The 23,018-nt window shown below is 40.5% G+C and overlaps 1 protein-coding gene across 7 annotated transcripts in view; it reads right to left on the bottom strand.

Annotated features, from left to right (window-relative positions):
* OSBPL6 (oxysterol binding protein like 6) overlaps positions 1-23,018 on the bottom strand; it is a 194,992-nt gene that overhangs the window by 63,225 nt on the left and 108,749 nt on the right. For 6 of the 7 annotated variants that reach the window (XM_045031682.1, XM_045031680.1, XM_045031684.1 and 3 more), the window contains 8 exons: positions 16,290-16,385; positions 11,786-11,908; positions 7,412-7,465; positions 5,785-5,898; positions 5,484-5,654; positions 4,790-4,922; positions 3,210-3,313; positions 2,017-2,109 (listed from right to left, as the gene is read on the bottom strand). In XM_045031682.1, the coding sequence (XP_044887617.1) occupies positions 2,017-2,109; positions 3,210-3,313; positions 4,790-4,922; positions 5,484-5,654; positions 5,785-5,898; positions 7,412-7,465; positions 11,786-11,908; positions 16,290-16,385 (888 nt within the window). Of the gene's footprint in view, positions 1-2,016; positions 2,110-3,209; positions 3,314-4,789; positions 4,923-5,483; positions 5,655-5,784; positions 5,899-7,411; positions 7,466-7,768; positions 7,841-11,785; positions 11,909-16,289; positions 16,386-23,018 lie in introns of those variants that run through there. The other variant, XM_045031686.1, reaches the window with a different exon arrangement.

Genomic DNA, 23,018 nt, shown 5'->3' with positions numbered 1-23,018 from the left:
TCTCTCCGAGAGTCAGTAGCTATGTCAACAGGGGAAGCCCACCTGTCGACATAGTGCTGTCTACACTGGGGGGTTAGATTCGTAGAATTACGTCACTCACCCCTGAGCCATGTAGTTATACTGACATAAGTTTGTAGCGTAGACCAGGGCTATGCTAAGAACAAAGAGTGTGGCCTTCAGGACAGGATGGGTCAGATTCTGAGCTGTGCCGCCAAGAGATGCGGCACAGAAAGCACATTTTAGGGAGACAGAGGCAACAGCGTTTTAAATCACTTGTGTGCCCTCTTGATTCTGGGACAGAAATAGCCCTCAGCATAACTAAAGCAGACTGGGAGGTGGCTGCAAGTTATGATAGCCTCTCTGATACTGTCTATGGCTTGCAAGACAAGCCAGAATGACCACAACGTTGTGCTCTATGGACCCTTCCAACCATGGCTCTTCCCCCAGCATGCCCCTGTGCTTGTGAGGGGGCTAGCGCAGGGTTGACTGTGGTAGCCTGCATTGGGGGAATTCTCCTCCGCTCTTTTGTGGGCTTCTTTATACAGTGATGCCAGAGCGCGGAACAAAATCCCTCATAGCATCTTATATTTGAGCTGTTTTAAGTGTGGATCTATACCTGTAGGTCTCAGGGTTTCCATACAGAAGGGCATCCGTCTACACTGCTCCCTCATCTCCCACCCCCTGGAAGCATGGCCCACTGAAATGTCTTGCTGATGGCTATATGCTACCCCCTCAGTAGCTGCTTTATAGCTCCTCTACATGCTGCAGAACTCACAGGTCCCAAGTGATATTTGTGCACCGGGGCTTCTCCAAGAGTCAGGTGATGGATGAGAAGAGCATGCCACGTTGGCTCCACTTCCCCCTTTAGGGACCTTAAAGTCCTTTCTCCTGCACTTTTGCTGCCTCTGTGTTGTGCAGCAGCAGGGGAACAGATGGCCTGAAATGGCAATTATCCTCTGAGAGCGAGGCAGTTAGAAATGTCAATCAACCAGAATCCTACTTCCATGCAGACTTGTAATACTAATATATGCTCAGCTCTGTCACCCATTTTGAATATGTAGTATAGTGAAGACCTGGTGAACAGACATCACTAATGCCAGGAAACTGTAACCGTTTATACTTTATTATTTAACTTTATGTTTCAGGCTATCAATTTCAAATGAATCACAGTGAGCTCCTTAACTGACTCTAGGGGACACCGCAAAGATTTGCAAAGCTCTTACTACTGTCAGTGTATTTAAATGGACCACAAGCTGTTATAAGGAATTAATATCTTACACAGTCATTTATGTAGCCATTCACAATAAGTACATTTGATTGATATCTAATGCTGAACACAGCTTTGTTACCTGTTGTTGGAGAATTACAATAAACAGACCCCAAAATTCACAGTTGTTTCACACAAAACATAGGAGGGCATTGTGGAGCTGACTAAAATACCAGTGTAAAGTGTTTATTTCAGTACACAATCTGTCTCTTATGATTTTCCTTGTAGTTGAAGCATAAGGCAGAGACATTGCTCTCCCCTCGTATAATGAATTATTTGTAAATTTGTGTCATGGAAACTAAGAATTCACAGAATGGTCTTTTCTACAACTAGGGAACTTTGAGGGGGAAAGTCCCACTGGTAAAGCTCCCTGCAGACTTGGCCTAAGAGGGCTGCATTTGTTGTGTATTCTATTCTTGTTTTCTGTTTTTATCTCAGTGTCTCCAGATCAATTGCCCTCCATAATAGCTACATACTTAATATGCTGAGCATTATATACATATTGCCTTCTTTGTATCCTAACTGACACTGGCACTCAATTCCTTCACCTTTCTTTTCTTGGCAATGTCTTCATACCAATGAGAGTAAAATCAATATATTTCTCACTATCTTATCTAGGGTTTTAATAACCAACTCAGGCTTGAAATCAAACCATCAGGATTCAATGTACTGATTATTTTATACAATTGCTTTCATATACATGTTAATCTGAAAGTAAAATGGAAAGGCAAACAATACGAATTCAGTACCTGAAGTTGTATTTTTGCATCTTTGCTGACACTTTTTGTTCTCCATCGTCTTGTGACCCGCTTGTCTTTCTTTGAAATATCTACACAGTTAGCCTACATTACACAAATAGTTAAAAGCAACAAAGCACTATTAAGTTGACACAGACAGGACAGCAGTTAGTAAAGAATCATAATGTTAGACATCAATATATAGGAGACTAAAGACAGAATGGAAACTCTGGTGCTCACTCTGTTGATCTACCTACAAAGTTAGCCACAGGATAATTAAAACAAGACTATTAAGCACTAGAGACAAACATTATACCATAACTAACTGTATATTTAACAAAATTACTAAGTATATTTTATCTGTCAGCACAAAATATTTAGGCAAAATCCTGCATTCTTATTCATTTTTACTGTCATTACTCAGAGAAAACTCCCAGAGTGAAATCCAGGCCCCAGAAAATTCAATGGCAAAACACCTTTAGAAAACACCTCCATTGAGCTCAGATGGGCCTGGGTTTCACCCCCACTGAAGTCAACAGGAGTTTTACATGAGCAAAGAGTGAGTAAAAAATTAATGAAGTCTTCACGATTTGGGGCCTGCTGTTGCTCCAACTGAAATCAATGGCAAACTCACTCTGATTGGTGGGAACAGAATCAGTCCTCTCAGCTCTTTGTGACTGTCTACATTATTGAGTCAATCATATAAGGTGCTGAGCACCCTGAACTCCCACTTGTCTGGAGTGCTCAGGCACTGACAGCATTCAACACTACTCAGGAGGTGCTTGACACCTTCCAGGTTTCAGTCTCCTATCCCATTAAATTTCACCTCTACTTAAACATACCATATACAGCAGGGTAACAGCACTCAGCATACTTTTTTATTTAGTTATATTTTTCGTTCTATTTTTGGCAAAGGACATAGGAGTAAACCCATCTATCTCAAATTAGTAAAAGATCTTATATCAATAAGATGTTTTTCGTGGTGGGTTTTTTGGGAGGGGTGGGTGAGAGGGAGGAAGGGAGGTTGACAATGTGGTGCAATCATTATTAAATTATCCTGTTAATCACAGGAGTACTAAAATTCCAGAACATAAAGTAGTCTGATTTAAAATGCAACATCCTTTGCCATACGTAGGAAATGTTTCAAACCCAAAAGGTATTTAATGACTAGAGCATCTACGAACCAGGTTTTCAAATACATTTACCTGCATGTCTGTGAAGTTCGGTGCTGATTGAGTCCTCTGTAGAATTTCTAAATTTTGAAGAAGCTTACTAAGTTCCACAAGGTTTGATTGGCAGTGTGCAAGATCTAACGCATATAAAAAGGAAAATACATTAAGTACTTTGACGGGGAGACAGTTTTTACTCTGGTATCATAAACCAGCAGAGAGCACAATTGTCTATACTATAGTACTACAAAGAAATCAAGACTGGAATTTGCTCCGTCATGCAGTCCAGACTCTATAATAAGGATTATGTACCAATTGATAACCTCATCTTTCTGCAAAAGGGACAGAGACAGGCACCAGAGGAGGAGGCAATTAGCCCTCAGACCCACTTGTTGGATCGCTACCCTCTTCTTCTGCCACCAGCATAAAGCCACCATCTTCTCTGCCCTAGCAGTTAGTAGGATCACTAGGCACTTCTGCAACTATTACCCCAACCCTGCAAACACGACTGCATGTGCATAAAAGGAAGTATATGTGTAAGGGTTTGAGGCTTATGTTTTCTCACATCACTCCAAATTCTGCTTTCTTTCAGTATCTTCATTTGGTATCAGACATACATTACTCATAGTCTGAGAACCTGTTTCACCATTTGGAAAATGGTCCCTAGTGCCTATTATTTGGCCAATCAACTTTATTTGCCAATGATTTCACTCACTGCATACTTAATTCTGCCAGACATTAGATTCTCTGCTCAGCTAACTTTGCTAGCCATTTGATTCTGTTTAAATAAATAATTTTGGTGGCAAAAAAAAAAAAAATAAAACAGAACAAACCATAATAAAACAAGAGTGAATTCCCTGCCTTCTTACCAAATTTTATTATATTTCATATTTTTGGAGATGGAGTGAATGAAACAAGTAAAAAATGGAAGTATGCCATTTATATGTATTTAAAGATGAAGAATCTTAATAAATTTACTCCAGTAGTTTTGATCATTGTAATTTTCAGAAAAACGAGACCAAATTTCAAAGCCTGAGTACATATAAGTTAAGTACCTAAATTCCCATTTAGGCACGTAAATGGGGGAGGGATAGCTCAGTGGTTTAAGCATTGGCCTGCTAAACCCAGAGTTGTGAGCTCAATCCTTGAGAGGGTCATTTAGGGATCTGGGGCAAAAATCTGTCTGGGGATTGGTCCTGCTTTGAGCAGGGGGTTGAACTAGATGACCTCCTGAGGTCCCTTCCAACCCTGATATTCTATGATTCTAAGTAAGTGGCCCAATTTTCAGTAGTGCTGAGCACCTGCTGCTCCCACTGAGGACAATGGAAGCAGGACTGGGCCCTAAAAGGGGAATGGCATTATTTTACCGAAAATAGTTATTCAGATTTTTTTTTTTAACAATCAAAAATAAAATTTAAAATGTGACATCCAGAAATGTGAAGACAAAGAATATACTCCACCACAATGAACAGTTTTAAATGTTACCAGCTTATTATTTTAATTGCGCCATTTTATATTAACATAAAGAAGTATCTTAACCTTTTTTTTTTTTACTATTTTTTATAATATATCAACAGTCTCTCTTATAAAGAAAGACATGAAAGAGAATCACTGACCTTCTGCACATCTGTCCATCTCCTCAGAATCCTGCAACCATGCTACTACTTTACTTTGGCCAGTAGTATATGTTGCAGGAAGGCTATTACTACATGGTATGGGGGGTTGCCATGGGAAGCTATTTTGTGGAACCTAAAACAAAACAAGAACATTTAAAATGTTGGTAAGATCCATGCTTTGCTGATCGATCTAATCTTCACACTAACTTTTAAATCAGAAATTAAATTCTATATCTGAATTTAAATGATATATTTGAAACAGACTTTAGAGTCCTTAATAAGTATCTTTTCAGAACAGCACACTGGAATACCAAACAGGCCCCCTTGAAAAAAACAGAACTTTCTGAGCATCAGCTTGAAAAATTGTTTGCTAAGAAGAACATTATGAAACAATAAAGAGCCAAATTAACCCCTGCTGGTTCAGGGTAGTGTAAATTGTTTTAGGGAAGCTTAGCGCTCTAATGGGGTCTCTATAGGAAACCCACTAATGAAGGCTGCAGTAGGGAAGTGCTGAACCTTTCAGCTACATACCCACAGATGCTTGCTGGTCAGTGTTGCCTACTTTGGTGATTTTTCCATGGTTGATTACACCAGCTTTACAACCAGAATCCACCAGTGTCCACTAGGGAACCCAGCCCACTGTAAGTATTACACTAACTTCAAGATGAGTTTCCATATAAGGGATGCTGTATACCTTTCCATCTAACACAGCAACATTAGCAGCTGGTGAAGACTCTGTAGTAGAGGCTGATGGGAATATGTGAAAGCTGGCATCCCTTGGTGATCTTACAATCTCATTCTGACGGTACAATCTGTGGTGGCGCAGTTTTGATACCCATGCATCAAATGAATCCTGGGACTTCACCTAAAAGAAGGGCCACTGTCAATTATCCGTTCATAAAGATATCCTGCTTCCTTCATCCTTTATAGCCATTATTTAAAGCATTTCCCTTGTGAATGAAAAGAGACGAAAAACTTGTTGCAACACTACTCACTTTCAGGTGGTAGATATGCTCTTCTGTATCAAGGTCTATTCTACGAGCTTTCTTTTTAATTGACATAACTGATAAGCCAACATCAATGCTTCCATGTACTTTGCCTTTCTGAATCTGAAATCAGAAGACATGTTAAGAGACTGGTAACATCAAATGCTTTATTGTCTCTCACTGAAATAATACTTATGTAGTTTCCGGTTTAGAGAAGATTTTAATGTAAAACAAGAGAAAACAGTACTAACTCGGTGGCACACTAGGTTTGTTTTGAGAAAAAGAGGGCCCCTTACTCCAGAGTCTGTTCCAATAAACAGCCTTGATGACTCACACCACAGTGTAACTAAGTTTAGAATGATTCATTTTGATTTTGTACAGAATAGACACCAAATTAAAGAGTTAAAATTACCTCCAGCTGATCAGTCAAGGCCCTTCATTAAATAAACAACTCTTTAATTAATCTATTCTGTACTTTCATAAAAGTCAGCACAGGCAGAGTTCTGCTCTGGGCTAGAGCTCGACTAATAACCTACTTTCTGTCCATGTGTGCGCATCTCCCAATGGTCAGTCAAAATGTACAGTGAATCTAAGGGCAGAATTTTGTCTGAAAAATTTGGTTAAGTCACAAGAAATGGGGAATCCTCACTGTATTATATTTGAAAATAGCTATAGAACACAGTCATGACTAAATGCAGAAAGATTATCAATACAATACATTTGCAGAATCTTAATAAAACATGGCTACAAGAGTAAGAGGATAGTTTCATTATAATGGTCACAGATGTAACCCTAATTTTTTCACCCATCATACTATAACTGTACCTCAGCTACAACAGTAAACCCAAAAATATGGTAAACATATTAGATACCTCTGCTATGGCAAATAACTGATAGAGGGCCAAATCCTGATAGCCTTAATTACATATTGTTTTCATGCCCGTGACTGATTTAAATGGGGACACTTATATGAATTAGGTGAGCTGGATTTGATCATCAGTAGTTTAATAAATCCAGAGGTACCCTATAGCATAGATATAAATGAGCAATGCAGATAACTATGGACCACATCTTCCTTTCCCATGTAGGGTACTGGGAACTTCTAGTTTGCACTTGCAGAGTTTCCCTGTCACTCTCCCTTTAGGAGAGCGGCTTTAGGCCTGGAAACTCATATATCGTGATGAATTCATTGGAGGTAAGGTTCATGCAAGCAAAAGCCTCTGCAGTGCCTCTTGCAGCCACCACCCTGGCTTCTCCATGAGCCATTCTCCAAAGGTGTTCCTGGCCACCAGCTCAACCTGATCTTTTGAGGTAGGTCACTGAGCAAAGTGCGAAGCTATGCAAATTAATGCTGACCCAGTCAACATCAGTTCACCAGGATAGCCCCAGTGAGTCAGTGAAGAGACTATGTCATGAAGAGCAGAGGTCCCTAAGCCCTGCGTCTTCCCCATCCATCTTAAATCCATGCAGAGCACACACAGTGGTCTTCCATGGAAGCAGCACTACCCATTTGGAACCCATCAGCCATGATCTGCTAGTTTGTGTTCCTTTAAGAATCCATAGTGTGACGAGGTTTAATCACATAGCAGGCCAAGCTTTCAATCAACATTTAAGAATGGCCTTGAGTTTTACTTACATCAATTGGTGACTTTGAATACTTCAACATTCCATTATCCAGGACAAAAAAGCGCTGCAGTAAAAAAATACAGTCCCTTCTTAGTGATCAAATACAATTTTAACTATGTAAAATCACAGCTATGAAAGCAAGTTTGTTATCCCATTGCACCTTGCAGTTAGAATCTGGAGCCAGAAAGAAGCCTGTAAATGCAGTACTGAATTGACTATTGGCTCTCATTTGTTCTGGCAGCAGTTATCTTCTAGGCATAACAGACAGGTCTCGCAGGAATTGCCCTGGGAATGCTCGGTAGCCCAAGATAGCTTCCTGCTCTCTGACCAGTCCAGAGAGGTCTATAGGGCTGACACTCCAGCTTACCATTTTAAAAAAGGTGGTCACTGGCTTCTTCAAGCTCTGCATCGCTTTCTTCCCGCTCACATTAGTCACATTCCACATTAATGGCTTTTCTAGCTTCCTCATCCAGGAAAAAGGAAACCCAAAGCTATTCCTAGACCAAAAGGTAGAACCATCTAACTCCTGTGGTCCTTTGACCTCCATGCTGAGACTCACTACTCCACCACCGTACATCTCTCCCCCATGACGGAGAATGGCCAGAGAACAATATTCTCTACTCTGAGGGTTTGTCCTTACTAGCATAAAAGATGCGTTGTTAGAATGGATTAGCTAACACATTCTGAAACTGTAGCATAGACGAGGCAGTGGGTTTTATCTTAACCAGCCTAGCATGTGTTGAAGGCAGTGTGCTTTCTATTCACTAGACTTTTAAAAGATGTTAACTAATGTGTGCTAACATCACACCTTTGGATCCTAATCTAGTGAAGCCCTAACATTTTAAAAAGGGCAAGTTGTATTTTTAACATGCACCTTTTCTCTTAGTCTAGGCAAGCCCTCTGAGGAAACTGGAGTAGAGAGGAATGACAAACTTCTCGTGTTGTGATCCTGTTAAATGTAACAACCTGGGCAGGGCCAGTACTTGAATCAGAGACTGCTGTAAGTACCTCATGACAGTGCTGCATGAAGTGATGCTAGTGACTCAGGAGGTGACACCAATGCCTCAACCTGGTATGTGGGGGAACTGTGTTGCTGGAGACATTCATTGGAGGAGATGTACAGTCAAATTATGGCCATTAAAGACCCCCTGGAATTTTTTTGTAAGGGTAGAGATGTCAGTGGCAGGTAATTCTGCCTTTCTACATTTCTCCCACACTTTCCACTAGATAAAAGTATTTTCCTCCCATTTCCTATTCTAAACTGTAGTGCAGTTTTGAATATTGCAGAGGAAACAGCCACATCATTTCACTCCAAACCATGCTGCATTTGGGTAATGGATAAACTAATATACAAATTATACAAAGGAATCTCTTATGTTACCAAAGCATTTTGAGACCCATCAGGATGAAATATGCTACATACAGCAAATGTAAACTGTTAGTGTATTATTGCTGATGTACCATGTGCTGCAATTACTGTCTTTAGAATTTTTCACCATCTCCCAGCACACTGTATTTTTTACAGAGACGACACATCATGTAGGCATTCCGAAAAACAGTTTAATGAATCCAGTCCTTGAATGCAAGTTGAGGATATCGTATTTGTATGTGATTTGTAAAAATGGGATAAAGACCCAGGGTCAGACTGTGATCCACTTATTCACATCCATTAACAGATATTCACATGAGTAGACCCACCTGAGTCAATGTAACTGATCACCAATACATGCAAGGAGCTGATCATTTGGCCCTTGGAAGGGATACAAGGTTAGACTCCCTTAGATTCGCTTTCTTAGAGCCCCACTGAGAACGCTGCCCCATCAGGGATGTCCTCCAGTGGCAGGCTGCATCACGACTGGTGTTTCTACCTCAGTTTCCCCTTTCTTCTGGAGTCCCCAGTAACTCTATGTAAGCTTTCCAAGTATAAATAGCCCTTTGTAAGGTTAATTGATTACAGAAGTACCACAGTCATAATCCAGAATTCCCCAGCATAGCACAAGCAGTACATTCAAGTTTGTAGGGCTCTCTCTCTCACACACAAACACACACACCTGCTCCCCCACCCCCGGCTACCTTCCCACCTTCTGCTTTCACCAGCCTGATGTGGCTCCATATCTCAACTAGGAACTCTCACCTTCTCACCTTTCTTCAGGGGCACCCACCCTGAAGCTCTCAACCCAGTTCTGCTCTTCATCTGAGCGCCCTCTCTGGGTTCCAAACTCCCAACTCTCCCTCTCTCAACTCTGGGATCTGGATTTTCTCATCTTTGTGCTATCTCCCATTTATAATACCAGGGGGCAGCCCGGCCTGCCTCATTACACCAAACTAGGTCACAACTAGATTGGAACAGGAGAGCTGAGCCTGATTCCATTTAAGGAGCCAGTTATCCTGTTACAATCCCTTACTAATATATAACGTGGTGTGAAGAAGCCTAAGTTAGTGCATATTGAAGTAGGAGGTGCCTTGCTTTATGCTATACATTCTTACATGTCCCATTAGTTGTTTTTCTTGATAAACTCTTCTCTTCTGGTCCCTCAGTGTGAGAGTTACACCAACATAAACGCCCTTACTTTCAGTAGGTCAAATTCAGGATAATGTGTCAGCACTTAAATACTATGTTTATAGGAACTATTGGGGGGAAAAAACCTAAGGTGAACAGGTGTTCAGGATTCAACGGGACAGATGTGTGGAAGCTACATTTTGGTAACCACAAATGAGACTAAGTCAGCGCAATATATAGTGGGTGGGGAGGAGGAGAAAAATATTACTTACACCCACCATTTTAGACTCACCTATGAATACAGTCCACACTGCTTAGCAAAAACATGGTTAATGCTCTTCCAGAAAAAGCTGTGAATAAAAGCAGGCCTTTCTGTTTCTTTCAGCAACATATATTTTGTACTGGAAAATTACTCTGAGTCAAAGAGAGGCAGGTCAGTCCTTACAGCACACAGCTTGTTGCTCAAACAAAAAGATGGTAATTGTTTTGACATAAATATAGTGACCTAAATCCAGTAACAGCAATTTTTGCAGCTAATAAAATTAAATATGGGCAGCAATGTCTGCAAACTAATTAAAGGAAAGAATGGCTTTTGGGCGGGTGGCCTTGCTGTTGTGCATTCATAGTTCCATCTCACAGCTGAACCCAGTCACCAGCCCAGCAAGCAAAAACACCAGAGGGTGGAGTGGGCAGGCAATCAGTGCAACAAAGAGAAGGAACTAGCAGGAGATTTTTTTTATTATTTGTTTTTTACATCTCAGTAATAAGAGAACAGCCAAATGAAGCATAAGTTACAGTGCAAACAAACTACTCATGGTGAACTCAGAGTAAAAGTTCATTTTAAGTGAAGTAGGATGAAAAACTTGAATTGTTACAATGCACAGTAATGTGCCAACTGCAATGTTAGCAATAGTGAACCCTCTGCTCAAATCCTATCCCCTCTGTTACAACTGAGTAATTAGGCTGGCTCCTGTGGTGGGGGCCATGGAGTGGAAGCAGCCATGCCTCAGAGCTGCTTACTCCAGCCTAAGGGCTTGTCTTCACTACGGGGGCAAGTCAACCTAAGTTACGCTACTCCAGCTACTTCACTGCGCTATGTCGATGGGAGATGCTCTCCCGACTACTTCCCTTATTCTTCTCGGATTGCTGGAGTACAGGGATCAACCGGAGAGCGCTCTGCTGTCGATTTAGTGGGTTTTCACTAGACACGCTATATCGATCCCTGCTGCATCAATTGCAGCAGCGTCAGTCTCCCCGTAGTGAAGACCAGCCCTAAAAGACAGAGTCAGCTCCCCAGTCCTAGCACTCCTATGCTCCTTTGGGTCTTGGTTCCTCCCTGCCCAGCATGTGCATACTCCTCCCCAAACCATACCCCACCTGCACAGCAATTCTGTTTCATGTGGGGCCAAACCTGCAGAGGAGGGGGTAGGATTTGCCTCATAATCAAGTTCAATGAAAAGTGAGTTCACTGCTATTAAAAGATTTCACTGCAATACAGAAATGCAAATGTCCTTACTTTTACTGTAAAGGTGAGACTAGCCATTCCAGGCAGACATCTATACCAAACTAGTGCCCAAATGCTGCACAGTGTGTGGAATAAGTTTGTCTCTCTTTCCAATGATTGTGCTGCAAATTCAGGGTTAACCTGTGTTAAGCCTTCTTTGGTGCAGGTCAGATGATCACATGATCCTTTCTCAGCCAAGAGGTAACCTTGCAAGGGTGATTTTTATCATCAAAGTCTCATGACCGGTAACTGAACGGTAGAGTGTCACATGCCCGTCTCAACCAATTTGGATTATTTAACAATGCATGGGCTTAACAAACCAAAGATTTAAACACACACAATTAATTGATATTAACTAGTTCCTCCCAAGAGACATTTACCTTGTGCCAGCCTTTTAAAGGCCATTTTCTTTTCTTCATTATGAAACCTTCATGTTTGTCTGGTTTCTGGACATTAGTCTGGCCTATTTTCAGCCCCTCTATGATTTCCCAGCTGTCAGGTTCCTGGTGGAAAAGTATAAAAATAATATTTTAAATTTATAATATATATATGATGCAAAGCTGTTCATATTACGTGACCCAGAGTTTCAAGTGCTCAGAACACAAAACTGCTCAGCACCCATTTAGACACCAAAATAAGCGGGCAGATTTTCAGAAGTAGGAACTACTGGGTTCTGAGCACTTTTAGAAATCTGGCCCTTATTTACCTAACTACACTGAAGCTATGCTCTTTTAAAAATCTGGCGCTATAAGCAGCCAAGAACTTTGGGTTGCAGATTCATACATGTGTATAGCAGGACTGTGTGTTAAGAGAAGAAATGGCATTTCATACTTATTAATTGTATATTAATCAGGTAAAGTCTGGCAGGGGTAAACGTACAGTGGGCACACACCAACACATTTGCAAGCAGAAGGGGAAATACAAGATGACAGCTGGCTGTCCCAACTCTGACCATCTATTAAAACTGTAGACATTGTTCCACATACCCTCCCTAACAGGAAATGTAGATGGGCTTAGCAGATATGGTGAAGGAGTCAGGGGCACAGTCTTCATGTTAGAATATTTATACATCCTGACTCACCAGTGGTCTCTAATAACAACCTGGTATTATTCCTTCTCTTAGAAACCATGGATTGTGTGAAGAGCTGTACAAGGCACTCTCATAGCCAAATTATGGGTACATATTAACACTATGCTTGCAGAGAATAGATCAAACCAGTGCTCCATCCAGTCCACTATCCTCCCTCCGACAATGGCCAAGGCCAAAAGTCTCCAGAAGAAGGAACAAGAAACTCCAAAAGTAGGCAAATTATAGAATAACTTGACCATAGAGGACATTCTTCCTAATTCCTGTCAGTTAGTGGCCCAAAGCATGAGAATTTACATCCCTTCCAAATTTTATGATTTTTAAAAATCCTCTCTACTGTAACTGTGGATGGGCTCTGTTTTTTATAGAAATGTTTAATCATTTTTTGAATCGTACTAAGTGCTTGACCTCAGTGGTATCTTGTGGTACAGAGTTCCGCAGGCTAATTGTGCTTTAGGAAAATGTATTTCCTTTTACAGTTTCTGCTATTCGGCTTCATTGCATTATAAGAAATTTAAATAGCAGTGTCCAATTTACTTTCTCCATATGATTGACTATTCTGTATAACTCCATTACATCCCCTATAATTCGTGTACCTATGTGAGGGCTCTTTAGTCCACTTTCTCCACACTTAGCAGCCATCAGGAATTACAATTTATATGACTCAAGCCAAAATTATGGCTTAATATTTTGAAGGGGAAGACAGCAACGAAAGTATAAGGTGACTATGCAAAACAGTTTTGCCCTTATTTATACCCCTTTGCTGCCTCTCTGGTCAACAAAAGTCTGCTCTAGTTTAAAAAGCTACTTGTGCCTGCATAATAATGTGCTCACCAATACTATTTCTCATAGCTCCACACCAGTGTTTCTCAACTGGTATGTCACAACCTCTGGGGGGGACAAAAAAGGCAATTGGGGGGTTGTGAAACACTGAAAAATGTATTACAACTTAAAGCAAAGAAAACCCCACTCTCATCCTCCCCCTCCCATCCCACCCCTGCACACCCTCAACCTTCAAGGTTGAGTATTCAGTCTACCTCTTGAAACACACACAAAAAATTATATTAGATAAGCTTATTTTTACCACAGATGCTTACTTTCATAGTAACCATAAGGGGATCACAAAAATTTTTGATTTGAGAAAGGGGTCACTAGAAATATCTGTCTAAACAATAAAGTAATAACTACATCAAATGCCCATGCAAGTGCATAGACAATTTAGTGTTGTCTCCAGAAGCCATAACTCGCATTTTCCCAGTGTTCTCTTTTCTTGCCTGTAAGTATCATGGTTTTGAAGAGCACCAGGTTTATTTTGACTTCACCTTATTTTAAGATGATTATTCCTTTCTCCCTGGTGTAGAAGAGCTTATTACATATGCAAAAGGTCTTCCCTAATAAGAAATACTAACACTTGAGGGGGGAAATTTAAACTAATTAGCCCCATGAGGTAAGTACAGAATCTCTCTATATATCTTTATGTCTACTGATCCCCACCTCATTGATTCTCCTTTACAAGCTTAGCTGCAGGGAAAAGTCTTTGATCTGCAAGGTGGCACTGGCATTAAATACTTTTCAGTAAGAACTCATACATATATTAATTTAAACAAATGGTCAGAGACTGGCAAATAAAAAGGGTCAGTGCAGTGCAGCTATCTGCTTTGTGCTTCACCAACATCATAATCTGATCCTAAAGCCATCTTGACTCAGTGAGAGTCACGCCAGTGTACGTGTGATTCTCCAATGATGTATAGTCAGCATAAGGATTCTTCCATCACTCCCCCTTTCTGCTGCCAGAAGAGCAAGACAAAGGGGCCTGGGCTGATCAAAAGGTGATATGGAGAAAATGGGAAATGACTGCGTAGGAAAGAGTACCGTGGAAAGGGATCTGAGGGTCATATTGGACCACATGCTAAATATGAGTCAACAGTGTAACACTGTTGCAAAAAAAAAAAAAAAAAAAAAAAAAAAGCGACCACCATGGGATGTATTAGCAGGAGTGTTGTAAGCAAGACACGAGAAGTAATTCTTCCATTCTACTCTGCCCTGATTAGGCCTCAGCTGGAGCATTGTGTCCAGTTCTGGGCGCCACATTTCAGGAAAGATGTGGACAAATTGGAGAAAGTTCAGAGAAGAGCAACAAAAATGATTAAAGGTCCAGAAAACATAGTCTATGAAGGAAGATTGAAAAAATTGGGTTTGTTTAGTCTGGAAAAGAGAAGACTGAGAGGAGATATGATAACAGTTTTCAAGTACATAAAAGGTTGTTACAAGGAGGAGGGAGAAAAATTGTTCTTGTTAACCTCTGAGGATAGGACAAGAAGCAGTGGTCTTAAATTGCAGCTAACTTCCTAACTGTCAGGATGGTTAAGCACTGGAATAAATTGCCTAGGGAGATTGTGGAATCTCCATCCTTGGAGATTTTTAAGAGCAGGTTAGACAAACACCTGTCAGGGATGGTCTAGATAATACTTAGTCCTGTCATGAGTGCAGGGGCCTGGACTAGATGACCTCTCAAGGTGCCTTCAAGTCCTATGATTCTATAATATGGCTGGGACACTTTATCTAACATTGATTCCCAGCTGCATTTTTGGTCCCCTGAGAGTGTCACCATAAGTTACATAATGGACCAGCCCGGCACAGAGCAGCAGCAGGATACAAGGAATGCACAGGTGAGCTTTATGCAAATAGCTGCATATGATAAAAAAAATATTTTTAAAAAACCTAGGAAATTCCATTTTAAAATTAAAAAAACATTAAGATTGGAAAGTGAAGCATTCCAAAGTCAGGAAATGGCAAAGATAAGATTGCCTGGGCAACCTTAACTCTTGTCCTGTGTGCAGATGACCTTTAATAACATTGTCACATCACCAGTCTCCACTACACCCCTGCCTTTTCAGTACAGTTTAAAAAAATAGCTGTTTTGTATGGAATTAATATGTATTGTTTGTTAAGAGGAGAATTTGTGCCAGGTACTTTACATAATAACATAACGGAAGATATGGTCCCAACCATAAGAATCTTATAATCACTGAACTTTGTGCAGACAGATCTCTGCATCTGCATGGACCCTGTTGACTTCCAGGAAGCTCAAGATTCAGGCCTAAATGGATGAAACTCAAGATGCACTGGGAGACCCCACCTCTCAGTTTTTCCCTTTTACCCACATACACATTCTCAGTACCCCTGTGCTTTGCCAACTACCCATCCAGATGAGAAGTTCTGGATATGGCTCTTTCCAGAATCCAACAATACTGCTCCAAAGTCAACCAGAGAGGTCTGTGGCAAATCAACCCAAATAAGGTTCCCTTCCCTGGGACTGAGTGTGCTGTCTCCACAGCTATCTTAGTCCCTGCTGCCCTGGAAAATGTGGATTCAGAATGAGTCTCTTAACCCCTGCATGTTATGGCATTAATCTACTGCCAGACTACAAGCTTCCTTATACTTAAAGCAACTCTTCCCCAAATTGCCTATGTCTCTCTCTTTCACCCCATTGAAAGAGAGATCTAGGCATCCTGTGTTTTCATTAATAACATGCTTCTTCTAGGTGCTTCAGGACATTATACTGATTCAAATCTTTCATTTTAATAGTGTGAACCCTATTAAAAACTTTCTTGTCTGACATTTAAAGGTATGCTTTACTCTAGTCTCATTTGGGGAACCAGAAGCTGTAGGACTTGAACTGCATCATACTTGACAGCCCACCCACAAAAGCTGCCACAACAAAGTTACTAGTTAAAACATTTATTTAAAAAACATGCAAAGTAGGCACACAGAGATCATCCCATTCCCACACTGACCTTAGATAGAGAGACAGACTCAGTTTCGAGCAACTGCTTGCTTACAGATGGGTCTGCACTTCCAAAAGAAATATTTCGCTCTAATACATGAGCACTCTAAAATAAGAATAAAGAAAACATATTGCTCAGTCACAGAACATGTCTGTTGAAAAAACACATTACATTATGAACAATGGAGGATTACACAGTTTACAGTAAACATATGGCACAGTGCCCTGACTGGCTAAAATAAGTACCAAATGCTTGCATGCATAACAGCAAAACATGATTTTTCTGTCTTTCTGAGTAATCCATTTCTGTATTACAATTCCTGTGCATGTTTTTTTTTCTTTCAGTGTAACCATGCAGTTTTCTCTGAAATGCTCTCAAGAAGGAATTAAATATTACTGATTTCTAAACGAGATGCAGTTTTATCCAGCAATGACTAGAAAATGGTGAAGTGCCAGGAGAGGAAAGATGATGTCTCAGCTGGCTCTCATTTATAGAGACTTCAAAGTGGAATACATGTTCTTGACTACATATATTGCATTTTCCAACCAATGGATGAGAAAATTGAGCTGGAAACTTTTACTAGTATGTTTAGCACTTCAGTAACACTCCACACCTCTAAGGCTCTGTATACATGTGAACTATCTGGTCCTCACAACAATCTTGTGGGTAAGTGTTATCACCCCTACAAAACAAAACAAATGTCACAAATATCACATTTTGCCCAAAGTTTTTGAAAAGCAAAACATTTAGCAATTCTGTCAAACTTTTTTCTATTTTCCAGCAAAGATTAAAGCCTATATTTGCAGGTAAAAAGCACTTTTTTTCCCTCGCAGGCTAGGGGAGAAAAGCCAATTTTTGCCTGCAGCAAATGTGTTTAGACTTGTGATTTGTTCCAGGGTGGGATTTTACCATTTCTGTCAATATAAATTGGTAGGAGTAATACCAGAACATGACAGTACTGACTCTTTTGCATAAAATGTTCTATTCTTGTTTCTACCATGTATAAGTAGTCACCTCTCATTTACATGTGAAAAAACTACTACTACAAGGGAATGCTGCAAGAGGGGAAACCGTCTAGGAAAGATTGCTTCCAAACTAAAACAAGAGTTACATTTTGTTCTGTTAAATTTGTTTGCACCCATTGAAGGTTCAGATTCCATGGACATAAATGAGGACAAAAGCTGTCAGGGAATAGAAAAATACATACAGCAAGATCAAACAAACATAACTAGAAGCTTTAGTATAATGCAATTTTTATTCACAAAACCTTGTGTTCACAATGATCACAACCAAAAAAAAGTACACACGGATGTTCATATAAACCTACACAAAACCCTTCCTCCGAAACATCTCTGAATATGTAATGTATTAAATAAATGACTTTTTAAAAAAGTAATATCCAAAAATAGGAGAAAGAGTATGTATTGGGGTAGGACCATCTTTGGTCATAAGAGTACAGAAAGGAGGTAGGAGTCTCTGTAGTTTCTTTGGAAACCTTAAAGAAAAGAGATCATATTTTCAGGTATATCCTGTTTATCTTAGTCTTCAGTCCTATTGTGAACACCATAAGAAAAGTCTCCCAGTTCCTCTTCCAGCTGAACAATACCAGTACCTTTAGCAACTCCATTTGCACTCACATTTATTGTCATTTTTTTATTGACAGGCTGGCCTGACATCTTTTAGATCCCTGGCCCTCTTCCCTCACCAACAGATGTGGGAGCAGCCTTGCCTTTTATGGTAGGGTTGCAGACTCTATCTACAATTGCAACACAGCAAAAGAGAGAAGTATGTGGTGAAATCTTTGTATCTGCTTTCCCCCAACACATGTGAAACTAAGATTGGATTCACTGAAAAACTGGCATAACTTTGAACTGTGGAAACACCAGTGAAAACTAGTATAAGGAAAATTACATTGTAAATAGGGTAACCAGATGTCCCAATTTTATAGGGACAGTCCTGATATTCAGGACTTTTTCTTATATATGCGCCTATTACCCTCCACCCCATGTCCCGATTTTTCACATTTGCTATCTGGTCACCCTAATTGTAAAGGTACTTTTAAATTAATTTAAAACTTCTCTGTCTCCAGCCCACTAATTTATTAATTTACTTTAAATAACAGATCATTAGAAACTTGGAAATTAAATCCAATCCGTCTCCATCATTTTTACATTTCTCTCACATGCACACAGCGACTTGTTATTGTACGAGAGCTGGGTCACAGCATGAATTTTTATTTATTTTGGGGGGCACTGAAGCCTTATGTACTAGAGAAATAAACAAAAGAATTATATGGTTTGTACAAACCATTACAAAAAAACCATTCTGCGTCTTACTAAACTTGATAAAATCCACTTAAAAACTATTAAAAAAACAAGAAATTCACTTGAATTAAAGGATGGTCATTTGACTCTTTTCTGGTTTGTTCACATCCATTACACATGAGATGGGTGACTTGGCTCCTCTTGTTCTTCAGCAGTTGGTGTGGCAAAGGAGAATGTTTTCAGAACTCTAATGATTAAGTTACTTCTCCTTAAACAGAGACCACTTCGTTCTGGAGATGCCATACTTATCTATAGCACAATAGTCCCGTCCAACTCCCATTAAAGTAAAAGGAAGGACTCCTCACTTCTGTGGGAATTTGATCAGGCCCAAACACAGTACATTATGTTCAAAAGAACACTGGTTTAGAACTGCCATTATACAGCATTGCTGTCTTATATAGCCTGGCATTCAGTTTATAGAGAAATAGATTCAGATTTGGTATATTTCTGATCAGTGGTTATGAAGTTTAGCTTAAACTACCCACTATGCTATACCAAATTCTTGCATACTGTGTTACTAGAAGCACAACACTGTTCTTTATATATAATTTAAGAAATGTTTCTTGTATGCCAAATTCCTATCTAGAAATTTATCCATCCCCCAGCATCACAGGATCCCTGCGCCTCACAAAAAAATACTGAATGTCTTCTTATAATACCCCTTTGACATTAATGACTACCCTTCCCAATTTCCAAATAGGAAACTGAGTCCCCAAAAGATGAAGTGACTTGCCCATGGTCACGCAGGGAGTCTGTGGCAGTTAAACATAAGTCAGATTTCTTAAGTCCCAGTCTAAGTCTTAAGCACAAGATCACCTTTCCCCCTCTTTACTACCTGGGTTCACAAATTTTTTCACAGTGTGGGTCACATCTTGATAGAGAGATTGTCTCATGGACCTCCACTCTTGTCTTTTACGATTGTATAGACCATCCTTCCGTCCACTCAGAATAGCACAGACTACCTCCATTCCCACTTGCAATCACAAAACATCCCCATGGCAATTAATCACATGAAAAAAATAATAGTTAATGTATTTTCATCTGCTCTTAATGTCATTTAGCAGCTAGAAATGAGGAAGAGATGCAGCATCATGTGACCAGCCACCTCTCTGGGGACCACCAGCAAGAACTCTGCAGACGGGAAACTTCTGCTTTACGACATATAGTCCAATCCCAGTGCTCCAACTGAGCTACCAATCTGGGACAAACATTTGTGCATTGTACTTGCAGTGCTGGTTCAATGAAAAATCCCACATCACGTGTTGAGTAACCTCGTGCTCACAGGTTAGCACCTTAGAGTTAAAACTCCAGTAAAGAACCCTAATGAAAAATCTGAAATTGTTGAGATTCTGTACACTTATAAATGGCATCAGATTTAAAACAATCAACCAAAAAACATGGGTCCAATCATTTAAGGAGGTAGCAACTGTCTTTCTTGACTATAATAATCAAGATGATTTTCCTACTTTCTTAACTGCCAGTTTTGTTTGGCAGGAAAGAATCCTTCCATTTTGAGATGGAACGTTGCCCACCACAGATGTTCAGAAGGGCTCACTTGGAACAGCAAATGTAGTAGGATGTTGCATAACTGCAATTTCATTTTTGTACAATATTTAGAATGGAGAAACCCAGCAGAACTCTGGCTGCCAGATTTCCAGCAACACTTTCCATGATGTGTTTTTAATTCAAATGATTCTTTTGCAGCCTTCATCTTTATAGATCCACTTGGGTTGAGTAGCACGTGTATTAGCCAGTAGCACTCTAATGAAGACTAATTTATTTGATTAATTTGTTTGGAAACAAGAAAATTGACAATTTTCAAACAAAATTACCTTCTTTAGATTATTTCAGAACCTGTCCTGTACATCTCTTCTTTATGGTTATTTTCTGTCATGACTATTATACCCTGACACAAAACAATTACCTCTACTTTCCAGTGTGTTGCTGGGATAAAGTCCGTGGGGCCATTATTTAGTATGGAATGCTTTTCATTAAGGGAAAACATGTTTGTGTGTTATGCTTCCTCAAAATTACAGCTAGAAATTATGTAGATTGTCTGACGTTCTGAAAGATAGATATATTTGACAAGAGAACTTTTTTTACTTTTATTTATTTGCTATCACTCTTGCCCTAAATGTTGTTGTTAAATTTTGGGTTTAAATATTAAAAATACAGACAGAGGAATAGACAGCAACAATAAACTAAAAAGTAAGGTGAAGAATGAGGAAGGAAGGGGCCAAACAAGACAAGGGATCAACACAGTTATCGGAATTTGAACCAACAGCATTCATACAACCAAAAAAAATAAGTAATCTGTGTTTGTGGGAGCATCAGTTTGCTTGGGGCCCTCATCCCCACCTTATCCTGAGGCTGTGAGAAGAATTAATCTCTCCATCATTCAGTCTTGGACTTCCTCTCACACCACAGAACTTCTCTTAGTTAACTTGAAGTCCTAGGGTGAAATCCTGGCCCTGTAAAAGTCAGACGCAAGATGGGGGCCAAGATTTTACCCCTGGAGTTTAATTGAGCTCTTTCTGCAATGCCCATTCCAAACCCTTCACCCTAACTGCAATCCCTCCCTCCACTTTATCCTGGGAAGCTGGGAAAGAGTGAGACTATCACAATTTACCTCATCTGTGATCACAAAGGGGGCTCAAAATACTCTGTTCCATTGCACACACAACCTCCAGCTAAACGAGACCCAACTCACTCCTTCCCCATGACTGCACCTCCCCTCCCTCAAAATTCCCAAGTGCAGCAACGGGAAGGTGAGCCCATGACAAGCACAGTCCCTAAGGAGGATGAGGGCTAGTGAAGAGTCTATCCTTATATTTAGGGCCCTACCAAATGAAAAATGCATCAACCACCATGAAATCTGCTCTCCCACCCCCCATGAGATCTGGTCTTTTGTGTGCTTTTACCCTGTACTATACAGATCTCATGGGGAGAGCAGCGTTTCTCAAACTGTGGATCCTGACCCAAAAGGGAGTTGCAGGGGGGGGCACAAGATTGTTGTAGGTGGGGTCACAGTATTGCCACCCTTACTTCTGTGCTGACTTCAGAGCTGGGCAGCTGGAGAGCGGCAGCTGTTGGCCAGGCGCCCAGCTCTCAAGGCAGCGCCACCACCAGCAGCAGCGCAGAAGTAAGGGCGGCAATACCATACCCTGCCATCCTTACTTCTGCGCTGCTGCTGGCGGCGGCTCTGCCTTCAGAGCTCGGCTCCTGGCCAGCAGCTGCTGCTGCTCTGCAGCTGCTCAGTGCCGCAACCCCCCTACAATAACCTTGCAACCCCCCCACCAACTCCTTTTGGGGTCAGAACTCCTACAATTACACCAGCATGAAATTTCAGATTTAAAGAGCTGAAATCGTTAAATTTACTATTTTTAAAAATCCTATGACCATGAAATTGACCAAAATGGACCGTGCATTTGGTAGGGCCCTACTTATGTTGCTTCTTCACTACCCTTAGGCAGCGAAAAGCTGCTTATCTGCTCTGGAGAATACGGCTGGAAAAACGTATTTTACATGGTCCCTTTAATCTAGTAAAACTTTGTTTCTGTGTTGGTGTTCAATGCTCTGAGAATCTCCTCACCATCAAAGTGAATGCCCGCATGTTCTTATGCTGACCTGCTTCAAATCAGAGGGATGAGGGAAATCTCCAACACAATAAAAGTATCGTAACTGGAGATGGCTTAATTAATCTTATTCACGGAAGGCACAGATTTGATTTTCAAAGTGATGTTTCGTGGGCAGAGAGGCAGGAAACGCAGAGTAGAACAAGTCTGGCATTGTGTTTTCTTCCCAGTTTTGCTGCTTAATTATTTTACACAATTAATTATTTTAATTAAATTTACTTCATTTGGGGTGGGAGAGAAAGAGCTCTGCAAAAAGCAACTACCACTCACACTGCCCTACAGGCTCAGGGATTCTCCATTTAGTTCAGAAACCTACACAAGATTCAGCTGCTGGATAATTAATGGAGCAGAGTCAGTAGCTGTCTCTTCATAGCACTGCTGTCTTCAGTGGCAATAGTTTGAATAAAATAGAACCTGTAATCCTTGGGAGCTGCACACAGGAAGTGGGGAAGATATTGTCTGAAATGAAAGATATGAAATGGGAAGGTATTTTCTCCCTTATCTCCAGAAGACTGATTGGTGCCTGTTTTACTAGCTTTGATGCATTGTCCAGCTATGCTGGAAGAAGGGCAGGAGACTCTGGATGTGGTTTAAATAGGCTGCAACTTTCTTCTTAAATGTCTGGGAGAACCCGGCCAATAAAGGTGTACAGTGCAGATAATTCCCATAATCATTTCAATAATATCCATGTGGTTCTGTCAGCCCTCCCCCTTATCCATCCTGGTCCCCAGCCAACCCACTGCTGGGACCTCGCCATCCCCCCCTTTTAATGAGGATTG

The sequence above is a fragment of the Mauremys mutica genome, chromosome 10 (assembly GCF_020497125.1).
Source record: "Mauremys mutica isolate MM-2020 ecotype Southern chromosome 10, ASM2049712v1, whole genome shotgun sequence".
Taxonomy (NCBI): Eukaryota; Metazoa; Chordata; order Testudines; family Geoemydidae; genus Mauremys; species Mauremys mutica.
This window is presented reverse-complemented; position numbering and strand designations above follow the sequence as displayed.